The sequence below is a fragment of the Camellia sinensis genome, chromosome 14 (genome assembly GCF_055761805.1).
Source record: "Camellia sinensis isolate YWXY chromosome 14, ASM5576180v1, whole genome shotgun sequence".
In the NCBI taxonomy this organism is placed as follows: Eukaryota; Viridiplantae; Streptophyta; class Magnoliopsida; order Ericales; family Theaceae; genus Camellia; species Camellia sinensis.
In genome coordinates, this window is record NC_138974.1 from 30913569 (window position 1) to 30937375 (window position 23807).

At 35.0% G+C, this 23807-nt stretch overlaps 4 protein-coding genes across 4 annotated transcripts; all 4 read left to right on the forward strand.

Annotated features, from left to right (window-relative positions):
* The first annotated feature begins 6230 nt into the window (after positions 1-6230).
* On the forward strand, positions 6231-9120 carry RPH1 (resistance to phytophthora 1). Its single transcript, XM_028263805.2, has 4 exons — positions 6231-6664; positions 7953-8163; positions 8491-8660; positions 8743-9120. The coding sequence occupies exons 1-4, from the start codon at positions 6362-6364 to the stop codon at positions 8770-8772; spliced, it is 714 nt and encodes a 237-aa protein (XP_028119606.2). The 5' UTR covers positions 6231-6361; the 3' UTR covers positions 8773-9120.
* Positions 9121-11754: 2634 nt separating this feature from the next.
* On the forward strand, positions 11755-13534 carry LOC114297118 (uncharacterized). The gene is made up of 4 exons (XM_028241481.2): positions 11755-11987; positions 12083-13049; positions 13185-13280; positions 13355-13534. Exons 1-4 carry the CDS (start codon positions 11755-11757, stop codon positions 13532-13534), a joined length of 1476 nt encoding a protein of 491 aa, XP_028097282.2.
* A 4472-nt stretch (positions 13535-18006) lies between these two features.
* ABP1 (endoplasmic reticulum auxin binding protein 1) lies at positions 18007-20993 on the forward strand. Its single transcript, XM_028211566.2, has 5 exons — positions 18007-18203; positions 18738-18844; positions 19223-19426; positions 19702-19769; positions 20642-20993. Exons 1-5 carry the CDS (start codon positions 18122-18124, stop codon positions 20745-20747), a joined length of 567 nt encoding a protein of 188 aa, XP_028067367.2. The 5' UTR covers positions 18007-18121; the 3' UTR covers positions 20748-20993.
* Positions 20994-21579: 586 nt separating this feature from the next.
* On the forward strand, positions 21580-23620 carry LOC114270150 (putative galacturonosyltransferase-like 4). The gene has a single exon (XM_028211569.2). The coding sequence runs from the start codon at positions 21668-21670 to the stop codon at positions 22727-22729; it is 1062 nt and encodes a 353-aa protein (XP_028067370.2). The 5' UTR covers positions 21580-21667; the 3' UTR covers positions 22730-23620.
* The last annotated feature ends 187 nt before the right edge of the window (positions 23621-23807 follow it).

Genomic DNA, 23807 nt, shown 5'->3' on the forward strand with positions numbered 1-23807 from the left:
CCAAAGGCCAGTCCGACATGAATGATAAAATGAATGGGCCAGAGGCCAGTATGATCTGAATGATAGAATGAATGGATCGGAGACTAGTATGATCTGAATGATAGAATGACTGGGCCGGAGGCCAGTATGATCTGAATGATAAAATGAATGGGCCAGAGGCCAGTATGATCTGAATGATAGAATGAATGGGCCGGAGGCCAGTATGATCTGAATGAAAGAATGAATGGGCCGGAGGCCAGTCTAACATGAATGAAAGACAAATGGGCCAAAGGCCAGTTTGACATGAATGGATTGGGCCCGAGGCCGTCCGAAGTGTTTGGAACCGAAGTTACTTGATCTATATCTATTTACATACTAGATAGAACTATGAATTGGGCCTAAAGCCGTCCGATCTATATTGTTCCAATGCATCTTCTTTAGTTGATATTATTTACTGGGCTTTCGCTCACGCTCATTCATGTGTTTATAGGTGAGCCAAGAGAGGTCTAGACCCAGCCTCAGTGAAGTCTGTGTAGAACAACCAAGGTTTTGGAGAGTCAACCCTTGCGTCTCACGCACGAGACTCGTATTCGCCTTTTGTTATGTACTTATATTTTGTCATGTTGGCGAAGACTTTGAATCTGTTGTATATAGTTTTCATGGGTTGACTTAGACTTAAATGATCCTGTCTATATAGAACCTTATGCTACTATATTTTCTGAAGTGAGTTATTAACATGTATGTGTATGGTTTGTTATGACGTGCCATGTAAGCACAGTTCTATGGATAAAGTTTTAAATTTTGCTTCTGTTTGGCCCCTTTACTTTGATGAGTTATGTTTGGTTTGATTTGAGGCCGTAGGTAATCTTGTGATTACTGGCCGGTTATGGCCTAAACCCATAGGGGCAGGTTCGAGTCGTGACAATTCCGCAGCCCTGCATCTAAGACTTTCCAAAAGCTATTTCTGAATTGCATTGTTTCCTGAAAATTGGTAAATAACTATAAGTACATGGCAGAGTGAGAAATATTATGCCAAGAGTATAAGGAACACAAAATAACATGGATAGTTATATAACTAAATATTTAAGATAACTTAGTCTGAACAAATAATCATTTAAGTAGCAAAACTGAGATTATGTAAATAAATAACCGTAACTACGGTACCGAACAGAATATAACAGAACAGAGGTCACAGGAGTGACAGTCAAAACAGAGGTATGAATTCAATATGTGGCTCATATGGATTATAGAGATGGCTCCCACAATAGTGTAGCACTTATCTCCGCACAGCACTTTGCTCCGTACAGAACAGAGGCCAATAGATCCATGACAATAGAGGGCCACAAGATGACCAAACAGAGGCCAATGGTTATTTAAGCCCCCCAAGGCATGTGACTCTCGTGGTAGTACTTACAAAACATAATTGTATATAAGGTCATAGTCAAATAATCATTAAAAGTTAAACAAACATATCTATGGGTTTCATTTTAAGCAAATAGGGTTCAGAAAATAATCCACGTAATTGGAATATAATTTATAAAACATAAACTTGTATGTAATAATTTATGGTAAGTCAAAATATACGTAAAATATATTATGATGACTCAAGGTATAATATAACTCACCTTTATATTAATTTCAACTTTTACCTTTCGCTCACTGCGACCCACTAAATGTTCCAAACTAAACTCAAACTTTTGTATATATAAACGACAAACAAGAGATCAGAGAGAGAGAGAGAGCGAATTGGTGATAAGGATGAGATTGACATCTATATGTATCTATATATATAGGGGATAAGCGTGGCCCGCAAGACAGCTTGGTGGGCACGCAAGTTTGTTGTGTAGAAAATTGTGTATTTCAGTGTATTTTGGTCCCAAAAAATATAGAGAAAAATATAATAAAAATACCATAATACTTAGAAAATAATATCGAATAATTATATAAATTTTAAATTATTATTATTATTTTTTGAAATCATTTATAATTAAATAATACTAATATAAAATATAAGGAAAATTTAAATTTTCGGGTTGTTACACTTGACATTGCACAGATAATTATAGAGAAATAGGTAAACATACCAACCAATGAGAACAGATGCATCAATGATTGATACATCGGCAGGACATCGATGCAACCAACACCACCTATGGGTACAGATTCATGAGATATACAGGTAAGGGGGTGAAAGGGTATTTTATGTGTTACATGCTAATGCGACAAAGCGTATCACATCGGCAAGTCGAAATATGTATAGGTGTGATGAAACATAACTGTGAAAAAGTACAGCGTCAAAGATCCCTAATGGCAACAAAATGGCTCTTTCCACCCCTCATCTCCCCTCCAAAACCCCGCATGACCCATCCCCTCATGAATATGCAAAGGAAATAGACATAACTTTAAATCGTAATTAAGCAAACAATCATGAAGAACAAGGAGAACGGTGGTATGCAGTATGTACCTTTCCTGGCAGCTGGCGGCAGCGTCCACAAAAACAAAACCCTATTCTCCTCATAGCAATAATGCTTTGTTGAAGCTTCCAACGTGGATGCCGTTTCAATATGGGATACGTGTTTCCTTAATAAACCCCATCTGTAGAATACTTATGTGTAAAACCGTCCAACCAAAATCATAAACAATTCAAAAAACGATTTGATTGCACAACTAACGGGAGTACATAGGACTACACAGAGCATAAAAACAAATGTGGGACCAAACTGAGTAAATGTTCCCCAAATAGGATTTTCCAATAATTTTTCCAACATTTTATCGTAAAAAATTAAAAAACTATTAAAATAACTTGTTCCCAAACTAGACCAAAACCTCCAATAGGTATTTAGTGATTTTTTTTAAATCAAAATATGAAATAAATAAATTAATATGTTTGTGATTTTTTTTTTATAAAAATAAATGCAGAAAGTAAAATGAATTGAAAAGGGTTTTTGACCTTTAGTATTGGTTAGTTTTTTTTTTTTTTTTTTTCCAATACTTTTTGACTTTCAAGTTATTTTTGACTTTCAAGTTATTTTTTGTTTTGTGAGTTTTTTAAATTGTGCCATTTTTTTTGTAAATCCATCCTCCCCCCAAAAAAAAGAAGTTTTAAAATATTTTTTCCCTTGAGCCTCTCAATTAAAATCAAGAAAAAATTATATATATTTTAGACTACTAGGCCAAGCTTTTAAGATTTAGGAGTAGTTTGGGATTTGTTTATTTTAATAATTTTTTAATATTTTTAAAAAAATGTATAGAAAAGATAATTTTGGACACTTGGTCTATAAATCTAAATTTCAAATTTATTTGGTGAACAGTTTAGGTGCTGAAATTATTTGTCCAAAAGGGCAAACTCAACCAAAATGACCAAAATGCCCTTATTTATATATATCATATACATGATCCCAAACCTAACAGTCTCACACACATATACACACGCACTCTTTCTCTCTCTCTCTAGACCACCGGCATCCACTGCTCGATCTCTTTTCTCTCTTTCTCTAGAAACCACCAACATCCATTACCACCACTAGAATGGTTGGCTTCATCAACGACCACGTGTCAAGCATGCTCAAGCGTCACGCTTCCATCGACCTCGTCGTCTATTTCTTCTCTAACCAGATCACCAACTTTATCAACCACCGAGACATTCGTGAGAAAACCTTTAACATAGATCACAGTACCACCGACATTAACCAGATTTGTGATCGAGGTGGAGTTGTTGGTCAAGATCTAAATGCGAAATTCTGCATTTCGAGTCAACTCTTTGAGTTTCTAGCTTTCACTTTTGTACTTCAGGCCTCGATTTGTCTATTCTCAACACCATACTCTCTGCTAAAAGCAAGTATGTAATATTGAAAGCAAGTGGTGCCAACTATTCCTCAGTAGTTAAGACAACAATCATGTATGTAATATTTGTATCTTTACTTTCTATTCAAGTCAATCTCTCTATTGCTCTTTCTCTCTCTATAAAGTGTCAATAATATTTAATTTAATTTATTTATATTGTTGTGACTTTTTCATTTCACTAAATTTTGCCCATGTTGGTTTTAAGAATTATTTATATATATACTTTTGTTAGCAGGTTCTTTTGTGGGTAATAAATATTGTTTGCGTGTTTATTTGGTTTGCAATAAGTGGTTTGGATTTAAAATTTTCAAGAAGCTTAATTCGAAAGCCATGGAGGTGTAGAAGGACGGATGGAAAGAAGGGGCGGTACTCGAGAAAATTATACAGATAAATTTGGATTGAAAATTTGTATAGATAAAAATAATAAACAGATAAAAGATTGGATAGGTAAAATTTAGACAGATAAAAAATTTGCACAGATAGAAAATTTACACAGAAAAAATTGAAAAAATAGACAAAAAATTTGAACATATAGATATAAATTTGAACAGATAGTCAACAAAAAGTCAAACAGATAAAAAAAAGTCAAGACGTAAAATTATAAACAAAATGTTCTCTAAAACTTCTCACCAAATTATTTCATAAGGTGTGAACCTCTTACCAATAAAAAAAATATTAGACCTAATGCCTCAGACAATTGTTGGAGTGAATTTTTCACAATTTTTTCTTAATTTTTTACTTGATTCTGTTTTTATAAACATTCTTTTTCAATTTTGATTAATACTTTTTTTTTTATTATTATTTTATGTTACGTACTCTAGTGAAGAAATCTAAATAAAAAAAAGGGGGGGGTTTTAAGGTCCCTCGTATTAAGATTTTATAGCATAAAGAACATCTAATATTTTCATAATATCTAAGGTCCCTCGTATTAAGATTTTATAGCATAAAGAACATCTAATATTTTCATAATGTCTAAGGTCCCTCAAGTTGATCTAGAAAAAATTGGTCCAGAAAAAATTCACGTCACAGAGAAAATTGGTCCAAAGAAATTTTCTCCAGACAACATAGCAACCCTTTCTTCAAGCAACCTTCGCTCTTGCTGGAAATCCAGAGAAAGTTGGAAAAGAAGGGGTTGCACTCGTTGGGGGAAGAGATGGTGGAGAAGTGGTTGATGGAGGACAGAAAGTGCATACAACATCGAGGTAATTACCAAAAAAAAAAAAAAATAAGCAATAACATCAGTGGGATTTGCAGACTAAGAAGCACAACCACTGAAGGAATGAAATTAAACATACCCACATGGGTACAAGTATATGTGAGTGTGAAATCTATGAAAATATACATAATATATATAAACAATTCCCATGTTTAATAGTTCTTCTATGAGTTTGTGATAGATTTTCTTTAAACTTAATGCTATGAATTTCTCTGGGTTCAACCCAGAGAAAATTCAAATTTTTCTGGTCCAAAATTTCTCTGGATAAAATTTTTTTCCAGAGAAAATGAATAAAGAATTTCTCTGGATCACTTTAGGCCAAAGAAATTCTTTCTAAATCAATGAAATTCCTAAAGAAACATTTCCAGAGAAATTCTCTTTAACCCAGAGAAAATTCAGGAATCCACATCTGGATCATCTGCAAAGAACGAATATATGTTGTCTTCATAATCTTCAAATTTCCTGATGTATTCAGAAGCTAACTTGCAGAGATGTGGACATGCTCTTCTGTCTGCAAATCCCATTTGCCTTGCTATACCCATTGAGGAGAGAGAGATGAAAACAAGATAGATAGATTATAGAAAGGCCGGGAATGTCAAACGTACAAAGTTGTGCCCATGAAGAAAAGTAATACATGTAGATACATTAACTGTGTGGATGAAGGGATGGCATCATAGTATAGTTTTAAGGTGGCTTTAAGTGCCTTAAGAGAGGCTAGGATCAAAATTCTTGCTGCAAAGAAAATTGCTGTAAATGTCCTGAAACTTGAAACCACGGTCAGCACATGCTATCAGGATGAGAACCTCGTTCGTTTTCTTGATAGAATCAATCCGAGTCTTCGATATGCTTTCGATTCTGAATACGAGCCTATCCAACTCTACAGCCTCAACTTCTCGTGCTGCTTTGCCCATCTCTTCTCTCTAGGGTTTCGGAGAGAGAGAGAGAGAGGAAGTGCTGCTTTGCAGTAGAGGAAGAGAGACAAAGAGTCAAATTTCTCTGATATATATTTAGGGACCTTAGAGATCAAAAAATAATTTTGTGAATGTCTTTCATTACAAAAAGTGAGAGAGAGACCCTAGACTAATTTTCTTAAAAAAAAATCTAATCTAAAAAAGGGGAAATTAATCAAATTAAAAAAAAAAAAAAAAAAGTGAAAATTGAAAGTAAATAAACATTCAACGTTTAACCAAATGCGTCGAACGACTCGAACCATGCCCTGTGGCTTTGCGTTCCTTATCTGTGTCTACTGTTCTCTCTCTCTCTCTCTGTGTTGAATCTCCAATGAGACTGGACTGGACTTGAAATAGTGCTAAAAAAAAGAACATGAACATGTCAATCTCAGCTTCTCTCTGCAATTTCTGCGTCTTGAAGCTTCCCCCAACTTCTTCAATTCTCCAGAAATGCTCATTTCATACTCAGTTTCGCTACAAACCTTTCATACTTCGTGCAAATTCAAACGACGTAATAGAAACGAAGCCATTCGAAGAACAACCCGAACAAGAGCTAGAAAAACCCAATGGAGTGAACAAGATTGAAGAAGAAGAAGCCCAAGAAACTAAAAAGGCAAGCAAGATTTCAACTTCAAAAGCATCAATTGTTCCTGACGTCGACAAAGACCTCAAAAAGGTTCTAATTGATTTATAATTACTCGATTTCTTTAATCGTATGTTCTTTTTTCTTTTTCCTTTGTTGTTTGGTTTCCGGGAAAGAGAGTAAAGGAAAAGAAACAAAAAATTTCTGAATAACCCTTTTTTGCTATGTTGTTTGGCCCATCCTTAATAATGAAACAGCTAGGCTCAGTTGTAGTAACTACACAGTTTAAAGACAATTTTTTTTTGGTTTCTTGGGTCTCAATTAGGAAGAACCTAACATTGGAGGCTTTAATTTGTTTTTATTGTCTCAATTTTCTGAGCAAGCTGTCAGATGGACCAAAAGGGATAGTTTACAAGCACAATATGAATTTATTTGCGTCAAGACTAACAATGGAGGGGGTGCCTTAAAATAAGTCAAGAAGATCACTTTCATTTCATCATTTACAGGAAATCTTGGTTGGGATATGTTGGTTTAGGATAAGTTATCATACCCAAAAGGGTTTCGTTTTCACTGTTTATGCGGAGATCAGTATTAGGTCATTGTTGTTCATAGAATCAAATTCCTTCAGCTAAATGGGTTCAGTTTTTGGTGTCTTTTGATGGATTTGTAAGGGTGGATTCTTGAAAAGGAACTGGTACTTATTCTCTTGGCAGGAGGTTATTGTTATGTTGTAGAATGCAGCAAGTCATTGGATTCAGTGGTAGAAAGACATGCGAATACTAAAATTGGATTAGAGATGGGTTTTTATTTATTTATTTATTTTTATTTTAAATTCAGATATAGATAGGTTAAATGAGAAAAAAATTTGAGAATGACAAGTGTGAATCAAGTGTGTGAGAATCTAATAATTAAAGACTAGTAGAGAATTAGGACTACTTTGGAATGCTTTTACCACTGAATGTGATGGTAATGTGGCCCTAGAATCTTTGAACTTCTTGTTCTACAGCTCCGGGGTTCCTTGACAAGTGATTGGTAAGAAGCCAGTGGAATGGCCTTATACAATGTGTCATGGTCACTAAAGCAGCAATGTGCATGTGATTTTCCGGTTCTGAGTAACTTGGCTTTTGAACTTTCCTATTCTAGCAAGTCACTCTACTACTTGGAAATTGAGTGCCATTGGTTTCACAGCTTTTTCAAGAGAATTCAGAATACTGCTTAAGTTACCCGGTTTGCATTCGTGGTACAGGAATTCATTCTGTTCTTCATCCCTAAACCATTATTTTTGTTTCTTCAAGAAATGCATGATTATTTTCTCCATAATATAGTTATTAATCTCTACTTATCAAAAAATAAGTTAGTTATAAAGCTTTACTGCCTACAGGTTGTCCAAAAGACAGCTGCAACTTTTGCTCCAAGGGCTTCCACTGCTACCAAAAACCCCGCTGTGCCTGGAACTGCTTTATACACTGTTTTTGAGGTCCAAGGTTATGTGTCAATGTTACTTGGTGGAGCTCTCTCTTTCAATCTCATATTCCCATCAAATGAACCAGACATTTGGAGGCTAATGGGGATGTGGTCTGTCTGGATGTTCAGTAAGTTTCCATTAATATGAATCATGGGTTTGGTTGTAAATTGGACATATTTATTGCAAATGTTAGTTTTCAAGTACTCGTATAGTTTCTTCTTTCAGTCTATTTTAATTATATTGTTAGTGTCCATTTTTTTGTAAGAATTTGTGTTAAAAGTGATGCAAAAAAAACAAGAATTAGCCATTTCCTTCCTGTTCTTGTGGTGGGCAATGTTCCCATTTGTTTATTAACAACTGCACAATGATTTGTAGCAAGTCTAGAATGTGAATTGACAAAGAAGCTCAATTTTGTAGTTTCTGTATCGAGTGAACTGATTTTTATTCTTTACAGCGATTCCTTCCCTTCGAGCCCGAGATTGCACAAAGAACGAGAAAGAAGCCCTCAACTATCTATTCCTCCTCATCCCATTGCTAAATGTCATAATCCCATTCTTCTGGAAGTCATTTGCAGCTGTTTGGTCTGCAGATATCGTGGCCTTTTTTGGGATGTATGCATGGAAAGTAAGTGTTGCTTCCCGATTAATGATTAATTTAGTACCCTGTTTGATATTTTAACAGTGCACTGATCATCAGTTTTCTACAGTTCGGCTGGCTACAGAAAACAGAAGAATAGTTCGATAACATGATTCCTTCAGTTGGATCGATTGTACAATTCTCTCCACATTGATTCTCCGGCTTCATGTCTCATGCTCCATGTCTGATGCAACTTACTTGAAAAATGAAGTGGTGGAGAGGGAGGACAAGGTGGTTACATTGTTTAGATGAAATAGATTTACTTACTCATCCTTTTGTTTTTTGCCAATATAAATGGTTTTTCATTTTCCCAAATTATGGGGTTTATGATTGCATCTTATGTATGTTATTAGCTATGTTGGTTTGAAATGGATGACATTGCAAAACACAGCTCAAATGGAACAAGATGATACAAAAGCAAATCTAGAAATCTTGAGAGAATTCCTTATTTCTTCATAACTTTGAAAATGTTGGCTTGATTTATCCATTCTTTACTTTATTCCTTCTGTTTCTCTTTTATCACATGAATTATTTGTTTTCGTACTTATTAACGATTTAGTTAAGGCTAACTTTAATAAGTTAATTAATCCAGAAAAAAAAAATCAAATTTGTGAGTAATTCGGGTCTAGCCTGATTTTAATTTATTATGATTGGATTAGACTTGATTAAGGCGTCGTTTGGAAAGTAGCTATTTTAGAGACTTTTTGACTTTTTTGACTATTTTAGTAGACTATTTTAGTTTTTTTATTTGAAAAGATGGAATGGATTTTTATTTGAGTTTTTGTATTGAAAAATGTGTTGAAATGATATTTGAAATTAAAATAATAAATTTGTCCCTAAGATCACATTTTCCAAAATTGATGTGATGAAACAACTTGACAAGGTGACAGTGTAGGTTGTGCCTACACCGTCCCACGGCAGCCCTATTATTATTATTATTATTATTATTATTATTAATAAAAAAGGGTGATTTAGGAGCTTTTTGGTTTTTTTTTTTTTTAGTTTAAGGCTATTTTAGCCTCAAACCCATCTTCCTAAACACCCCCTAAATAAGTTCAATTGAAGGTTGGACACTAGACAATTCTCAACCCAACTTAAGCTAAATGTGTACAATTTTTTCAACCCAACCAAACCTGCTTGAATTGCAACCCTTGATTTGATTATAACTCCTTTTAACTTATGGTTAAGGCCTCGTTTAAGAATAGGTTTTTTTAGTAATTTTTTAATTTTTTTGGCTAAAATATGGGGAAATTCTATTTCTACCACCCTGATAAACTCAGTTAACACACTTAATGAAAAATTACATTAATGACAGTTATATCCTAATTAAAAATTACTATAATAGCCATTGATCAACACTCTTAATATTATATATACAAATTCTCTATACACATCTTTTAGAAATAAAAATATCTCAATATACTCTTTTTGAAACAAAAAAATTAAACCCTAATTTTTCTTTTGTAATCACTTTGCTTCCTACACACTCTGTACTCCTCTCTGTTATTTGCAAACAAAAAATCTTCTCTATTGCTTTAATCTTTAAGTTTGTACTCAATTATTAACATCGTATAATTATTAGTTCAACAATTTTTATTTGATTTTGATATGGAAGAGTTGCAAATCTATGACAGTTCAAACTCAAGCAATGGTGACATCAAAATCAGTGTTGAAAAGGTAAAATCGTGGAATTTTTTTTTTTTTTTTGCGTTTTTTAGTCGGCAACGCAGTGCTGAATTTGTTAAATTAATTCGGTTACCAGATATCGAAATAATATAAATAGTTCGGAACTAGGATTATGATTTTTTAATTTATTTCGGTAATAGAGTACCGAACAAAATTAATATTTTCGGTCCTAGAAATCCAAATTTTGTTATTATTTTCGATTTTTATTTTCCGAATTATTTTACTTATTTTGGATCTGTAGAACCGAATTGAAATTTTCCCCCTCCTCTTTAGATGGCATGCATTGAAGAACCTGAGGTTCGATCGGATATTATGGTGGATTGTACTAGCCATTTTACAACTAAATAGGTAATTTTTAACATAAAATTTGTAAATTCATAAATTTGTACTAGTTAGTTTGTTTAGTTTGTTATTATGAAAGTTATGTGACATCATATATAGGTTTTCGACAATAAAGATGAATTGCTCACTTGGATACGAGACATTGGAAGGATAAATAGCTTCATTATTATTATAAGGACGTTAAACTATGGTGGCGGTCGTAAGAGACCAATAATTTATCTTGCTTGTGAGCGGAGTGGGAAGTATAGATTGCGTAAAAAGTTGAAAAATGGCCCAAAAGACTTATTGAGACAAACTGGTACGAAGAAGTGCGAATGTCCATTTGATTTGAGGGCATTCAAGTTGAAAAACAAACGATGAATGGGCATTGAATGTCGTTTGCGAACTGCATAATCATCCAGCTGCAGAGCATCTCCAAGGACATTCATATGCAGGGAGATTGTCAGCTAATGAAAAGTCACTATTAGTTGATATGTCAAAGAGCATAGTAAGACCAAAAGAGATACTCATTACACTCAAACAGAGGGATGCCCTTAATATGAGCACAATGAAGACAGTTTACAATATACGACATCGATGTAGGGTTCTACAGAAAGCTGGTAGATCCTAGATGCAACAACTGCTGGGTGAATTAGCGAAACATAAGTACATTGAGCGTCATCGATGTGAGGAAGGCTCTATGACTGTCACGGACTTGTTTTGGGCACATCCAGTGAGTTTGGATTTGCTTCGTACATTCCCTCGTGTGTTGATTATGGATTGCACATATAAAATGAATAGATATCGGCTTCCTCTTCTTGAAATTGTGAGAGTAACATCAACTCATATGACATTCTCCGTGGCTATCGCATACTTGCAAACTGAGCGGGTTGATAATTATGCATGGGCGTTACAAACATTGCGTGATCTTATGGACGACAGTGTTTTACCTGAAGTCATTATCACAGACAAAGAGCTTGCTTTGATGAATGCCATTGATAACACCTTTCCGAATGCTCGACATTTGTTATGTCGTTAGCATATTAATAAGAATGTATTGACAAAATGCAAGAAAATGTTTGAGACAAAAGAAAAATGGGGCAAGTTTAACACTGCATGGAACTATTTGATATTGTCATCGACTGAAAAGGAATACAATGATCACCTTGCAACACTACATAAGGATTTCAGTAACTATCCGGAGGCAATCAAATATGTTACTGTGAGTTGGTTGAGTCCGTATCAAGAAAAATTCATTGCGGTACATACAGACATGTGTATGCATTTTGGCAATGTTACAACCAATCGGTAAGATTTATTTCTTTTTTTTTAATTTATTATAAATCATATTGTTATTTTTAATTATTATGCTTGACTATTTTGGTTTACATCTATATGAACAGGGTTGAGAGTGCTCATGCTAGATTGAAGAGGCAATTAGGTTCAAGTCAAACGACATTTGAGGTTTCATTTGAAAAAATACATTGTCTACTTGAGTTACAGCACATTCAAGTTAAAGCATCATTCGAGAAAAGTTTGACAACTGTACAACATCAATTCAAACCTTCTCAATTCAGAGAGCTCCGGGGTAATGTGTCTATTTGTGCATTGGAGTACGTGTTAGCAGAGAGTAAGAGAGCAAATTCAGTTGGAATTGATGTTGCAACATGTGGGTGTGTTCTTAGGCACACACATGGTTTACCTTGTGCTCACGAGATTGCAGATTACACGAGACAAGGCCGTCCTATTCCACTCAGTAGCATACATGTACATTGGACGCGCCTTACTATATGTGTGCATAATCCGAAGGAACAGAAGTTGGAATTGACTTGTATCCCAGAACTTGAGTTGATTTTAAAGCGGTTTGAAGAGTCTGATATTGCCACGCAATTGGATATGTTAAAGAAGTTGAGGGAAATTGCAAATCCAGCGAGCACTTTTCTTATTGAGCCCGATGTGAAACGTAATCCACGTCGAGGACATAAGAAAATTAATATATCTTGTCGTCGTGACCCGTGTGCATTTGAGTTGGTTGACGATGAGCATGATAGCCAGAGCACATTAGCTTCCAGTCAGTCAAAGAAAAAGAGAGCTTCAAAAGTTCATGAGAAGAAGCGGAATGTGAAGACAAAGACATATCATACAAGAACAAGTTTACCGAGTGCATATGCTGCTGACTTTCCGCCTACATTAATACCATTCATAAAGTTGATGAAGGATATAGATGGTGATGGGAATTGTGGATTTAGAGCTAGTGCAAGTTTACTTGGTCTTGGAGAGAATGACTGGGTGCAAGTTAGGCATGATCTGCTACTTGAATTGAATAATCACAGAGATGAATACGTCGTACTATATGGGTCGCATGAGAGGGTTAATGAGCTGACACACATCCTTTCATATTTTGAAAATAGCCTAGGCTTTGATCATTGGATGACTATGCCTGACATGGGGCATCTTATTATATCATTTTATAATGTAGTCTTGTACCACTTGTCATTGTAATAGTGTCTCACTTTCTTACCTTTGAGATCACTGTCGGTAACCCTAGTTGATAGTCGCGAAATTGCCATTGGATTTGTCAATGGAAATCATTTTGTGCAGGTATAAGTTATGAAAATAACCAAACATTGTTGTCTAATATTTGTGTAATTGCAAATTTTATGTATTTGGTAAAGATATGTAATTTTTTGGATGTATGTGCAAGTGTTTTTGGAAGCCGGTCATCCAGTTCCTCCCATCACCCTTGTGCGTCAAAATGGGAGAATGCATATGTTAGCCGCGTTCAAAAATTCAAAGACAACATAGGACCTAATGTAGCTACTCGAGAGACATTTGATGTAGTTGACATAGATTGAGGTATTACAGAGTAGTAATGAGAGGGTTAAGACATTATTTTTTATGATTTACTAGTATAGAGTAACGAGGTAGATAGCATTTTGCCATTGAATTTTGTAATGGTCAGTTTTGTTTTAAAAAATAGAATATTATATGCATTATAGTTCTCTAATTTATGGAATGGATGTCATACTATTTTTACATTGTCTGAACACAAAACGTAATGAAAATAATATTAACCAAGTTCAATTGCTGTTAAAAAGTAATAAGATTAAACAAGTATGTAAATAAAATATATATATACTAAATAATAGTTCAATCCATCCACACCATCACAAACGACATGTGTGCTTGTACATAATCCAAAAGATACATAATTTAAAGATAATAATAATATTTGTCTCCTTATACATCTACCAACATCATCAGAAACTACTTGTGCTAACATTATGAACTACTATTAACTACATGATCAGTGAGTGTAATGTGCTCCAAAACGATGTGCAGTGGAAGAACTGGGTGCAAACCGACCCTGAGTGGATGTGCTAGGCGCAGCTTCACTAATGTGCTGATCTTGAAGAAGTTGTTGGATTGCATCAATCGCGTAGTAAAGCCTATCAGGATGTTGAACACTGTCCTCATAGCTAGCCTCAATGAAAGGATGAGTAATCTGATGTATCTGTGACATACGCTGCATTACGAGAACAAATATAACATTATGCACAAACTTATAATAGTTTACATAAATAATTTGCAATCTAAATGAAAAAAAGGATACCTGTGCGTCTTGGCTAGGATACTGATAATGATGGATATTCGGATCCACTTGAGAACGACGCGCTGGGTTTTGTACGTACATATGGGTAATGGTTTGGTACCAATCCATGTAACTAGGAACACAATGCCAAGGTTGCCGTACTGGTGTACTCCTCATCTGATCAGATAACACATGGTTATCCCATGCCTCCCAAATGATGTCCAAGTATGCATACATAACATTGTAGCGTGGAGCTGTGGCTCCTCGAGAAGCACGCATAGGGCCAAGTGGTGGATTAGGGATTGTCTGCACTTTGCCAAACTGTCTCAACACTCTATCAGGGTGATATGGTTCGACTACTTCCAAACATTTTAGGCAACCATGGTAGAACGTAACTGGATGACATGGATGAACATCTCTGCAACTTTGGTACGGGTCCCAAACAACCTACAAACAATAAAAACTATAAGATATGACAACTGTAAATTTTGTATGATATAGAGTTTCAAATTTTGAAGGACTTTTCAACTTATATCATGTACACCCAACCTATCAAGCTCCTCTCGAAAAGCCTGCAACCGTGTCTCTTCACCACACTCTCTCGAGAAGTCCAACAGTAAACATGTGGCATGTCTCGAGTGTAATTCATATTCAAGTGTGGTCGAAATCCACGAAAGTGCTCATAAATCCATCCCTCAAGGAGTGTCATGTAACCGGTTATTTGTTTTACGTCGGACCTGCTAGCGTACCCCAACTGTCTATATAAGTATGCCAATGCAGCAGCACCCCAAGCATATGAAGATACAGTCGTCAAATCGGACAACAAACTCAAATAAACAACGGGGACCCTAGTACAAGTCTTGTCACTGAAAAGTGTACAACCCAACAAAAATAGCAAGTATGCTCTACCTGCACATGTAATTCTTTCCATTGAATCATTGTCTGTGATATTATGAAAGTGTGCCCTCAACCACTTAAGCCTCACTGAATTGCCTCCAGCAGTAGACATCTCATTTCTGACTTTTTGTTCATCAATTTCCAAGGTATTAACTACTAATGTAACAGCCCGCCTTTCTAACAACTTACGCACGCTAATAGATTTGCCTACAATGGGAAGCCCTAGGATAGTGGCGACATCGTCCAATGTGATAGTCATCTCTCCAACAGTCAAATGGAAGGTGTTTGTCTCCGGTTGCCATCTCTCAACAAAACTAGACACTACAATTTTATTGACAAAGCGGTACGTGCAATGAGCTAATTGTGCAAGTCCTGACATCTCCACAATGTTTACAAATGTAGCGTTGTTTCCTTGTTCCCACCACGGCCACGAACGAATCTTAGATGAGTGATTATGACACTTTAAGGGCCCCCTTTCATCAGCACCATTCCAAATAGCTGCGGCAACATGACTTTTAAAATTTTTAAGGATTAATGGATTAGTTGGACCTCCCGGAAATGGCTGAGTAAGGATAGCTTCATCAACAATGTCAGCATCATCACCAGTAGAGTCATCATCCATAGCAATATCATCTATAACTAGTGCACCATGTATAGGATCATCATCCATGGCAATGTGCATGTCATCATCATGCACTCGAGCACGTCCACGTCCACGTCCACGTCCACGTCTCTCTAATTCATGGAGTCTTCTGTTCGAAGCTGTTATTGACCGACGTTCACTAGGACCGACATCCATCTGCATAAGAAAAGTTGTTCTTATCAACCCAATATAATGAAAACATAATAAGCACTCCCATAAAAGGATCACATCAATGCGGGTAATAAGTAGCCTAACCATGCCACCTTAATGAAATCTAATACGCAGTTATAGACCATTAAATTCACAATTTGGATGATGTGAAATTAGCTCAAGCTTTTAATACTCTATATAATGCAATTGTTTTGTTCAGCTATTTAGCTAACAAAATTTATGAAGACCCAACTACTAAGCTAACAATATCATGTGAAAATACCAATACTGCACAGTTTTTTATTTCTATTGTTATGCATTCAATTTGGGGGAAAAACATAAATACATAAACATACCCATAAAATAAAATTGTTGGAAAAGAACCTAAAGTAAAACAAATATTGGTGGCCTATGTAACCTGGTTCTATATCAAAAAAAAAAAAAAAAACCCATTCGGCACTTCAGGGCCGAACTTACAAAAATATTTCAACAATTAAGTGCCGAAATTATTGTATTTATTCGGCATAAGGTCACCGAAAATATAGAATTAATTCGGTTGTCAAACGCTGAAGTTATGTATTTTTTCGACATTTATTGGATGAAATTATACATAAAATTCGGAAATCAAGTGCCGAATTAAACACACATTCTCGGAAAGCCAGTGCCGAGATGTACACAGCACTTCCAGCCACAGAAAAAACATACTTTCATGCGAATGGAGTGAAGAGAGATCTGAAAATTGTCAATCTAATAACAAAATGATAAATGCAATAATAAAATTGAAAGATTTCTTACCTTAAACAAGGTTTTCAACGGTGTTTAGCAGATATTCAATGGAGCTCTTGAAATCTTCAATGGAGGTGAGGAAAGTGCAGATTTATTTATTTATTTTTTTTTGGGTTTCCTGTTTGAACTTTTTCTTCTTCCCTCCTGTTTGAAGTAGAAATGTAAATTGGGGTCACTTTGGTCCTCATGAAAGTGGGTGGAAGTAGATTTGTAAATTGGGGTAAATTAAAGTGTGTGTATTTTGAGGGTAAAGTGTGCGTATATATGAGTGAAGAATTTATTTGTAATTTTAAGGATGTGAATTGAAATAATTACTTAATAATTAAATTAGTAGAGATGTGTATTGAAAAAAGATTTGCCCTGAGTTTATTAGGGTGGTGGAAATAGAATTTCCCTAAAATATGATGTAAAAAAAATTAGTATGTTTAGGATGATTTTTTAGTTTTTTACGAAAAGATGTGCAAAAAGTAGAGAGAAAATGAAATCTTTGACTTTTTGGTATAAGTTGTTGGTTTTTTGATTTTTTTAGTAACTTTTTGACTTTTTGACTAAAAAAATCACTTGCCAAACGAGGCCTAAGTCGGGTACAAATTAAATTTTTAAAAAATAAGATTTATTTTTTAAGATTATGCTTAAATTATAAATTTGAATAAAAAAATCTAAAATAAAACATAAGCTCTGAAAATTTGGAAGAAATAAACTTTTTACATTTTCTCTTTTTATTTTTAAATTTTCATTTGAATTTATAATTTAAATAAAGCGTAAAAAAAATATAAAATAAATCCATTCAGTGTGTTTGGTTTGAATTTTTTGAATTAAGTTTTTTGAAAATTAAGTTTTTTGGTTTTCGTATTTTTTTGTTTTTAGTGAATATTTTTAAAATTTTAAACATTTTTTTTTACTTTTTAGATGCACCTTACTTAGATGTATCTAAAAAGTAAAAAATTTGTGAAAAATATTTAAAAAAATTAATAAATACATTAAAATACAAAAAATGTACTGAATTCTCGTATTTTTTTTTTTATATTTTGGATATTTAGTGAATTTTTAAAAAAATTTCTTCACCAATTTTTCACTTTTTAGATACATCTAAGTTATGTATGTCTAAAAATTTAAAAAATTGCTTAAAATATTAAAAAAAATCAATAAAAATAAAAAAATATAAAAAATAATAAAGTATAATTTTCTAAAAAGTGTTTTTGGAAAAATAAAACCAAGCATAGTATTACCACTTACCCCAAAAAAAAATAAATTGAACGGGTCAGGGAGACCCGTTTTGAAGACCCGAGCAGTATCCGTATGGTCTAGACTTCATCCACGAACGAGAGAGAGAGAGAGAGTTGCAGAGGGAGAAGTAGAAGAGAAGCAGGAAAGATGGGAGTGAATTCGCTCGTCTTCTTGGCACTAGCGCTTCTTTTCTCTCTGAACTCCGAAGCTTATCACTGTTCAACTCAAGGTGAGTTCTTTCATATTCTACTCTCATTCTCTATTGACTGTTGTTTTACACTTGAATTACATATATATATATATATACTTGCTTTTTCATACCCCTTATTCATGTTGCTGAACAACATTCATGACCTGTATTTCTCGAATCTCCCCAAATTCACTGAAATTACCAGTCTTATCATCCCAATTTCCAACATGAATTAACCCAAAAAAATTAAATAATTAAATAATGATTTGGGTATTCTATGTGTTTCCTTGATCATGTATTTGTTTATTTTTTTTGTTTCCTGGCAATTTTCCCCTTGAATATACTGGAATTTAACACCCGTATATTTATGCAAAACAAAGATATTGATTAATTAGGGATGCTTCATGTTCCAAGTGTTCACATATTCCATCTTAAAATAATTTAAAAATAAGTAAATAAATAAAATTCTACATACAAAGGTTTTGCTGATGGTTAGGGTTACTCTATGCTGTTGCTTTTAACAAAATTTTGAACTGTTTTATGGTAGAGGATATGAGTTTCTTTGCAATGCAGGAGTACCTTTGGTGAGGAATATTGGTGAGCTTCCACAGGATAACTTTGGGAGGCCTGGATTGTCCCACATTACTGTTGCTGGTTCACTCTTGCATGGGATGAAAGAGGTATGAAAAACACCATGTCATTGCACTATACGTTCTTAATTTTATAATGATCTCTCAAGTGCATCGTTTATTTATATTTAAACTTATAAAAAAATAAAGTTTTATTAGTGGGTAAAAAAATTTAATTTTAGAAACTTATGTTGTGATAGTTCTATTATTTGAGTTTCAAAGAAACCCACATCCCACCAACAATTTTGAGCAGGGTATAGAAGATGGTGTAATTAATGAAGGCATGTTTATAGCTGTAATCTTTTAAATATAACTGCCATAAAGAATTAGATACTAGAGGATGTGAGAAAACGACATAATAAAAGAGGAATACATAATATAATGCAAATTTTCTTCCATCTCAGTGTAGTCTTCCAATTTTCTTTGTAGGTTGAAGTATGGCTTCAAACATTTGCTCCGGGATCACACACACCTATTCATATGCACTCCTGTGAAGAAATTTTCGTTGTCTTAAAGGGGAGTGGCACTCTCTATCTTGCCTCAAATTCATATACAAAATACCCCGGAGAACCCCAAAAATTTCCTATCTTCACAAATAGCACATTTCATATCCCTGTTAATGATGCTCACCAGGTAGATCACTCTTGCCTTCAGAAAATGGTATTTCAATTCAGTTTTCAATTAGTTTATAGCAATTCAGCATCCTTGGTATAAATAAATTGCTAATTTTCCCAAAGGGGTTAGGTTGGGTTTTAGTTGAATTGTGGCATTACCATACAATATTTTTACTTATCAAAGGAAAAAGGTATTATGTTAAGTCCATGCCTAGCAGATTGGTGAACCTGATCTTTTCATGTTGATTGCCTTTGGTGTTTGTTAATGGTTTGCTACTACTATGTCCATTACAGATCTGGAATACAAATGAAAATGAGGACTTGCAAGTTCTAGTTGTCATATCACGTCCTCCAGTCAAAGTGTAAGAAATAATCTTCTTCCATCATGTTGCATGTTTCAGATTTTTACTGTTCAATATGATTTTTAATAGTGTTTTCTGTTTTTCGTTACTTGGAGGATATTAAAATATAGCAAGGCATGCAAAAGGAAGGCATGTGAAAGAAGTTTAGCAATATAAGTATCTTCAAAAAAATAAAAAAAGAAGCTAAATGGTTGCACACTATTGTTAATACTTAATACTGGAGTTTGTATCTACAACTGTGTCTAAGATGCTTGTATGATGACGATGATCTGGATTTTTTGGAGAGCAGATCATTTTGTCCTTGTGAAACCATTGGAAAAATAAATAAATATTAGATGATAACTTTTTGTATATTGTTACCCATTTAAGTAAGAATGCTTCAGGTCTTTGAAAGATAAACTATGTAGCTGCCGAGAACTACATTTCTAAATTTTGCGTCTCATAAATGCTTCTTACAGCCCGCCATAAAGGCCGTTCTCTTGAAAGCACCTTCAAATTTGTTATCCATTGAAGATTTCTCTAGCTTTTACCGTACTTTTGACCTCCAACAGAGCTGCAGGGGGTCTTGGTAAGGCAATGCCTTTCCACAAATACCACCACCATATGAATTTTATTTATTTTTTGTTTGAGATGTCCAAATCAGTGTCCATCCATCGTGAAAGTTTATGTCAAAAGAATGATGACAACCCGAGGGGCAGTGACAATGAAATTTGATGATTGAAGGCCTTTGTCCATATGAAAGCACATATTGAACTAGAACTCTAGGTTGTTTTGGTCCTTCATCTATCAAAATTTGTAAAATTTTGTGGTGTTTCATGATCTGCTCGAATTTGTTACCAACAAATCATTGAAATATGGATTTTGCTTTCCAGGTTCATATACAACGATTGGTTCATGCCTCACACGGCTGCCAAATTGAAGTTTCCCTACTATTGGGATGAACAATGTTTTGAGACACCGCAGAAAGATGAGCTTTAGCATTCAAGTCAATACCTTGCCACATTGGTGACATACTGCTCTATATGGTATTTATTGTTTTTTGTTGTCTTTGTAAAGTGTAAGCACCAAGTGTATCAATTGTCTGGTAGGATTTGCTGAGATCATTGGAGTTGAGAATTTGAAACTAACAGATTGTTGGTCTATATGAATTTTTCAGTTATGCCCATTGGTCCTTTGATGTTGTATGGAATTAAAGTTTCCTTTTATTAACTAACATTTTAACTAGTTGCCAGTGTTTGAACTTCTAATTTTACCCTTTGTGTCTTCTCTTTATGGGAAAAAATAGTTGGCTTGGGTGATTTGGAACAAAATTTTATTTGGTAAACCACCACATGTTTTGGAAGTAGGCTAAAAGTTAACTTTTTATTTATTTATTTGAAAAAACATGTAAAAAAATTAGAGAAGTGGTGTGACTCAAAAAAGCTAAAAGGTCAATAATCTAACTTTTAACCTAGTTGTCAAAAGAGGCCAAAGTTTTCATAACGAACATATGAAATTAATTTTATAAGAACCCTAAATATAATAAACTAATAAATTGGTCACACTAATTACTATCAGCATTGTCAAATTATTTTCCCTATCAAAACCATACATATATATTTCCAGTAAGAACTATTATATATCATCCATTTTGAACATGGCTCCTTAATTACTGGTAAAAAATTAAAGAGAAAATATAGGTGGTTAATTAACAGAAAGAGAAAATCCTCATCCGAGTTTTCTTCTCTCCCTCACAATCCAACCAACCTCTCTCCTACCCTTTTTGTTGTCTATCAGTCATTTTCTGACCTCTCCTAAACCTTCTGTTTAACACACCCTCCAATGGATGCTTCTTCACCTTTTTCCCCTTAGAAACTCCTTTCCCCCCCATTCCTCATTCCCCAAATGCAAAGGGCAGGATGGCCTTCCTGAGGAGCTCCTCTTCTTTCTCTCTCCTCGGCCTCCTGTCTCTCTTCCTCTCCACCACCTCCGCCGCCCCCATCACCACCACCACTGGCATTCGCCTTAGCATCATCCGCCAACCCACCCCCCACGTCCCTGTCTTCCGCGAAGCCCCCGCCTTTCGCAATGGTGACGCTTGCGGTCCCCTCTCCACCGACCAAATCCACGTGGCAATGACACTTGATGCTAATTACCTTCGTGGCACCATGGCCGCTGTCTTATCTATCCTCCAACACTCTACCTGCCCGGAAAACGTCATGTTCCACTTCCTCTGGTCCCGGTTTGACCCTGAAATCCATTCCAGTATCAAGTCCACCTTCCCTTACCTCAACTTCCGGGTCTACCGCTTCGACGCAAACCGGGTTCGGGGCAAGATATCCAAATCCATCCGCCAAGCTCTAGACCAACCTCTCAACTACGCAAGAATCTACCTCGCAGACATAATACCCATTAACGTCAAACGGGTTATTTACCTTGACTCGGACCTTGTCATGGTTGATGATATCGCAAAGCTATGGGGGGTTGATTTGGGTGACAAAGTATTGGCTGCACCAGAATACTGTCATGCCAATTTCTCAAACTACTTCACCTCTACGTTTTGGTCTGACCCGGTTTTGTCTGGTACGTTCCGAGGGAGAGAACCTTGTTACTTCAACACAGGGGTTATGGTGGTGGATGTTGATAAGTGGAGACAAGGAAGGTATACACAGAAGGTTGAGGATTGGATGGTGATTCAGAAGCAGAAGAGGATATACCATTTGGGTTCTTTGCCACCTTTCTTGCTTGTTTTGGCTGGGAATATCAGAGCCATTGATCATAGATGGAACCAGCATGGCTTGGGTGGTGACAATCTTGAAGGAAAATGCAGGAGTTTGCATCCTGGGCCTATTAGCTTGCTCCATTGGAGTGGAAAAGGGAAGCCATGGTTGAGGTTGGACTCGAGGAAGCCCTGCATCGTTGATCATCTCTGGGCTCCTTATGATCTTTATCGTTCAAACAAACATACTTTTGAAGAATGAAGGGGGAAGGACAATGCTAGGCTTCACGAAAACTTCCTAGAAGTCGTACTAGTCGACTGGCCGATTGATACTTTTCATTGGGGCAGTCATCCGGCTTGTAGACTGGCATGGCTTGGGGAAGTTTTTTGTGAAAAAATTTATGTGATACCTAGAATTATTGCTGGTTTGAGGGGTTTAGAAAGTTGAAAGAATGGGATGATTTATTGGCGAAAGATCCTCTGTCCCAAATTTGTATGTTCTGTCTGAAAATGCTCACAATCATTGCTAGATCATATGAAAATCTCGAGATGTAATGTGAGTGTTTTAAGATAGAGCGACAAAAAAATTTGGAGCAGATCGTCTCATGCCTAATTTATTGGGAGAGAAGAAAGTGATAAAATGTATTAAAAAAACCTACAAAAAAAATCAAAAAAAAAAAGAAAAAAAAAGAGAGGAAAAGAGAGAGTATCGAAAAAGAAAATTGAGAAATACAAGAGGGGAAGAGAGAGAGAGGGTTATGTGTTTGTTTTTGTTTTTTTTGTTTTTTGCTTTAGGTGTTGAAAATTGAAGTGCTTGGTGGACTCAAATGACATGGAGGATAGAGGCAAATTTTTCTTTTTTGAGTCTTGTTGTTTGTTAAATGGACAATAATGACATGGCTGTGTAGAATTATCAAACGGTGACTGCTGAGATTGCTGACGATCCTCTCTATCCATCACATTATCCATGTCCCTCTGATCAAGTTATCTATCTATATATTAATTGTCTTTTAACATTTTTAGTGAGTTATTAAGTTTAATCATGCTTATGTTTTGTTAATTCTTCCTCTCTTTTTGTTTTCTTTTTTGTCAAAGGGACCCCCACACCCCTCTTGTGTAGACATTTTTGGTATAACTAATTGAGACACTTCTAGTCTTCTTTTTTTTCTTTCTTTTTTTGAATGGTGGTCATGGTGTTTGAATTCTTCAGCATACGTTGCTTATTTATTTTATTTTTTTGAGGATGTTTGCAGAGTCTCAGATGGGTCATCCATAGACACAAATTATGATTTCAGAAGAAGCAGAAGAATGAATTTCCACTAATTAATTTGATGAATCAT

What these genes read in the sequence shown, in the direction of transcription:
- LOC114297118 (XM_028241481.2), top strand. Translation starts at nt 11,755, where the DNA reads ATGTTTGAGACAAAAGAAAAATGGGGCAAGTTTAACACTGCATGGAAC. An exon ending in TATATGGGTCGCATGAGAGG is followed by an intron (nt 13,050 to 13,184) that starts GTTAATGAGCTG and finishes TCATTGTAATAG; the next exon opens with TGTCTCACTTTCTTACCTTT. An exon ending in ATGGAAATCATTTTGTGCAG is followed by an intron (nt 13,281 to 13,354) that starts GTATAAGTTATG and finishes TATTTGGTAAAG; the next exon opens with ATATGTAATTTTTTGGATGT.
- ABP1 (XM_028211566.2), top strand. Translation starts at nt 18,122, where the DNA reads ATGGGAGTGAATTCGCTCGTCTTCTTGGCACTAGCGCTTCTTTTCTCT. An exon ending in TTATCACTGTTCAACTCAAG is followed by an intron (nt 18,204 to 18,737) that starts GTGAGTTCTTTC and finishes TTTGCAATGCAG; the next exon opens with GAGTACCTTTGGTGAGGAAT. An exon ending in TCACGTCCTCCAGTCAAAGT is followed by an intron (nt 19,770 to 20,641) that starts GTAAGAAATAAT and finishes TTTGCTTTCCAG; the next exon opens with GTTCATATACAACGATTGGT.
- RPH1 (XM_028263805.2), top strand. Translation starts at nt 6,362, where the DNA reads ATGAACATGTCAATCTCAGCTTCTCTCTGCAATTTCTGCGTCTTGAAG. An exon ending in GTGGTCTGTCTGGATGTTCA is followed by an intron (nt 8,164 to 8,490) that starts GTAAGTTTCCAT and finishes TATTCTTTACAG; the next exon opens with CGATTCCTTCCCTTCGAGCC. An exon ending in TTGGGATGTATGCATGGAAA is followed by an intron (nt 8,661 to 8,742) that starts GTAAGTGTTGCT and finishes AGTTTTCTACAG; the next exon opens with TTCGGCTGGCTACAGAAAAC.
- LOC114270150 (XM_028211569.2), top strand. Translation starts at nt 21,668, where the DNA reads ATGGCCTTCCTGAGGAGCTCCTCTTCTTTCTCTCTCCTCGGCCTCCTG.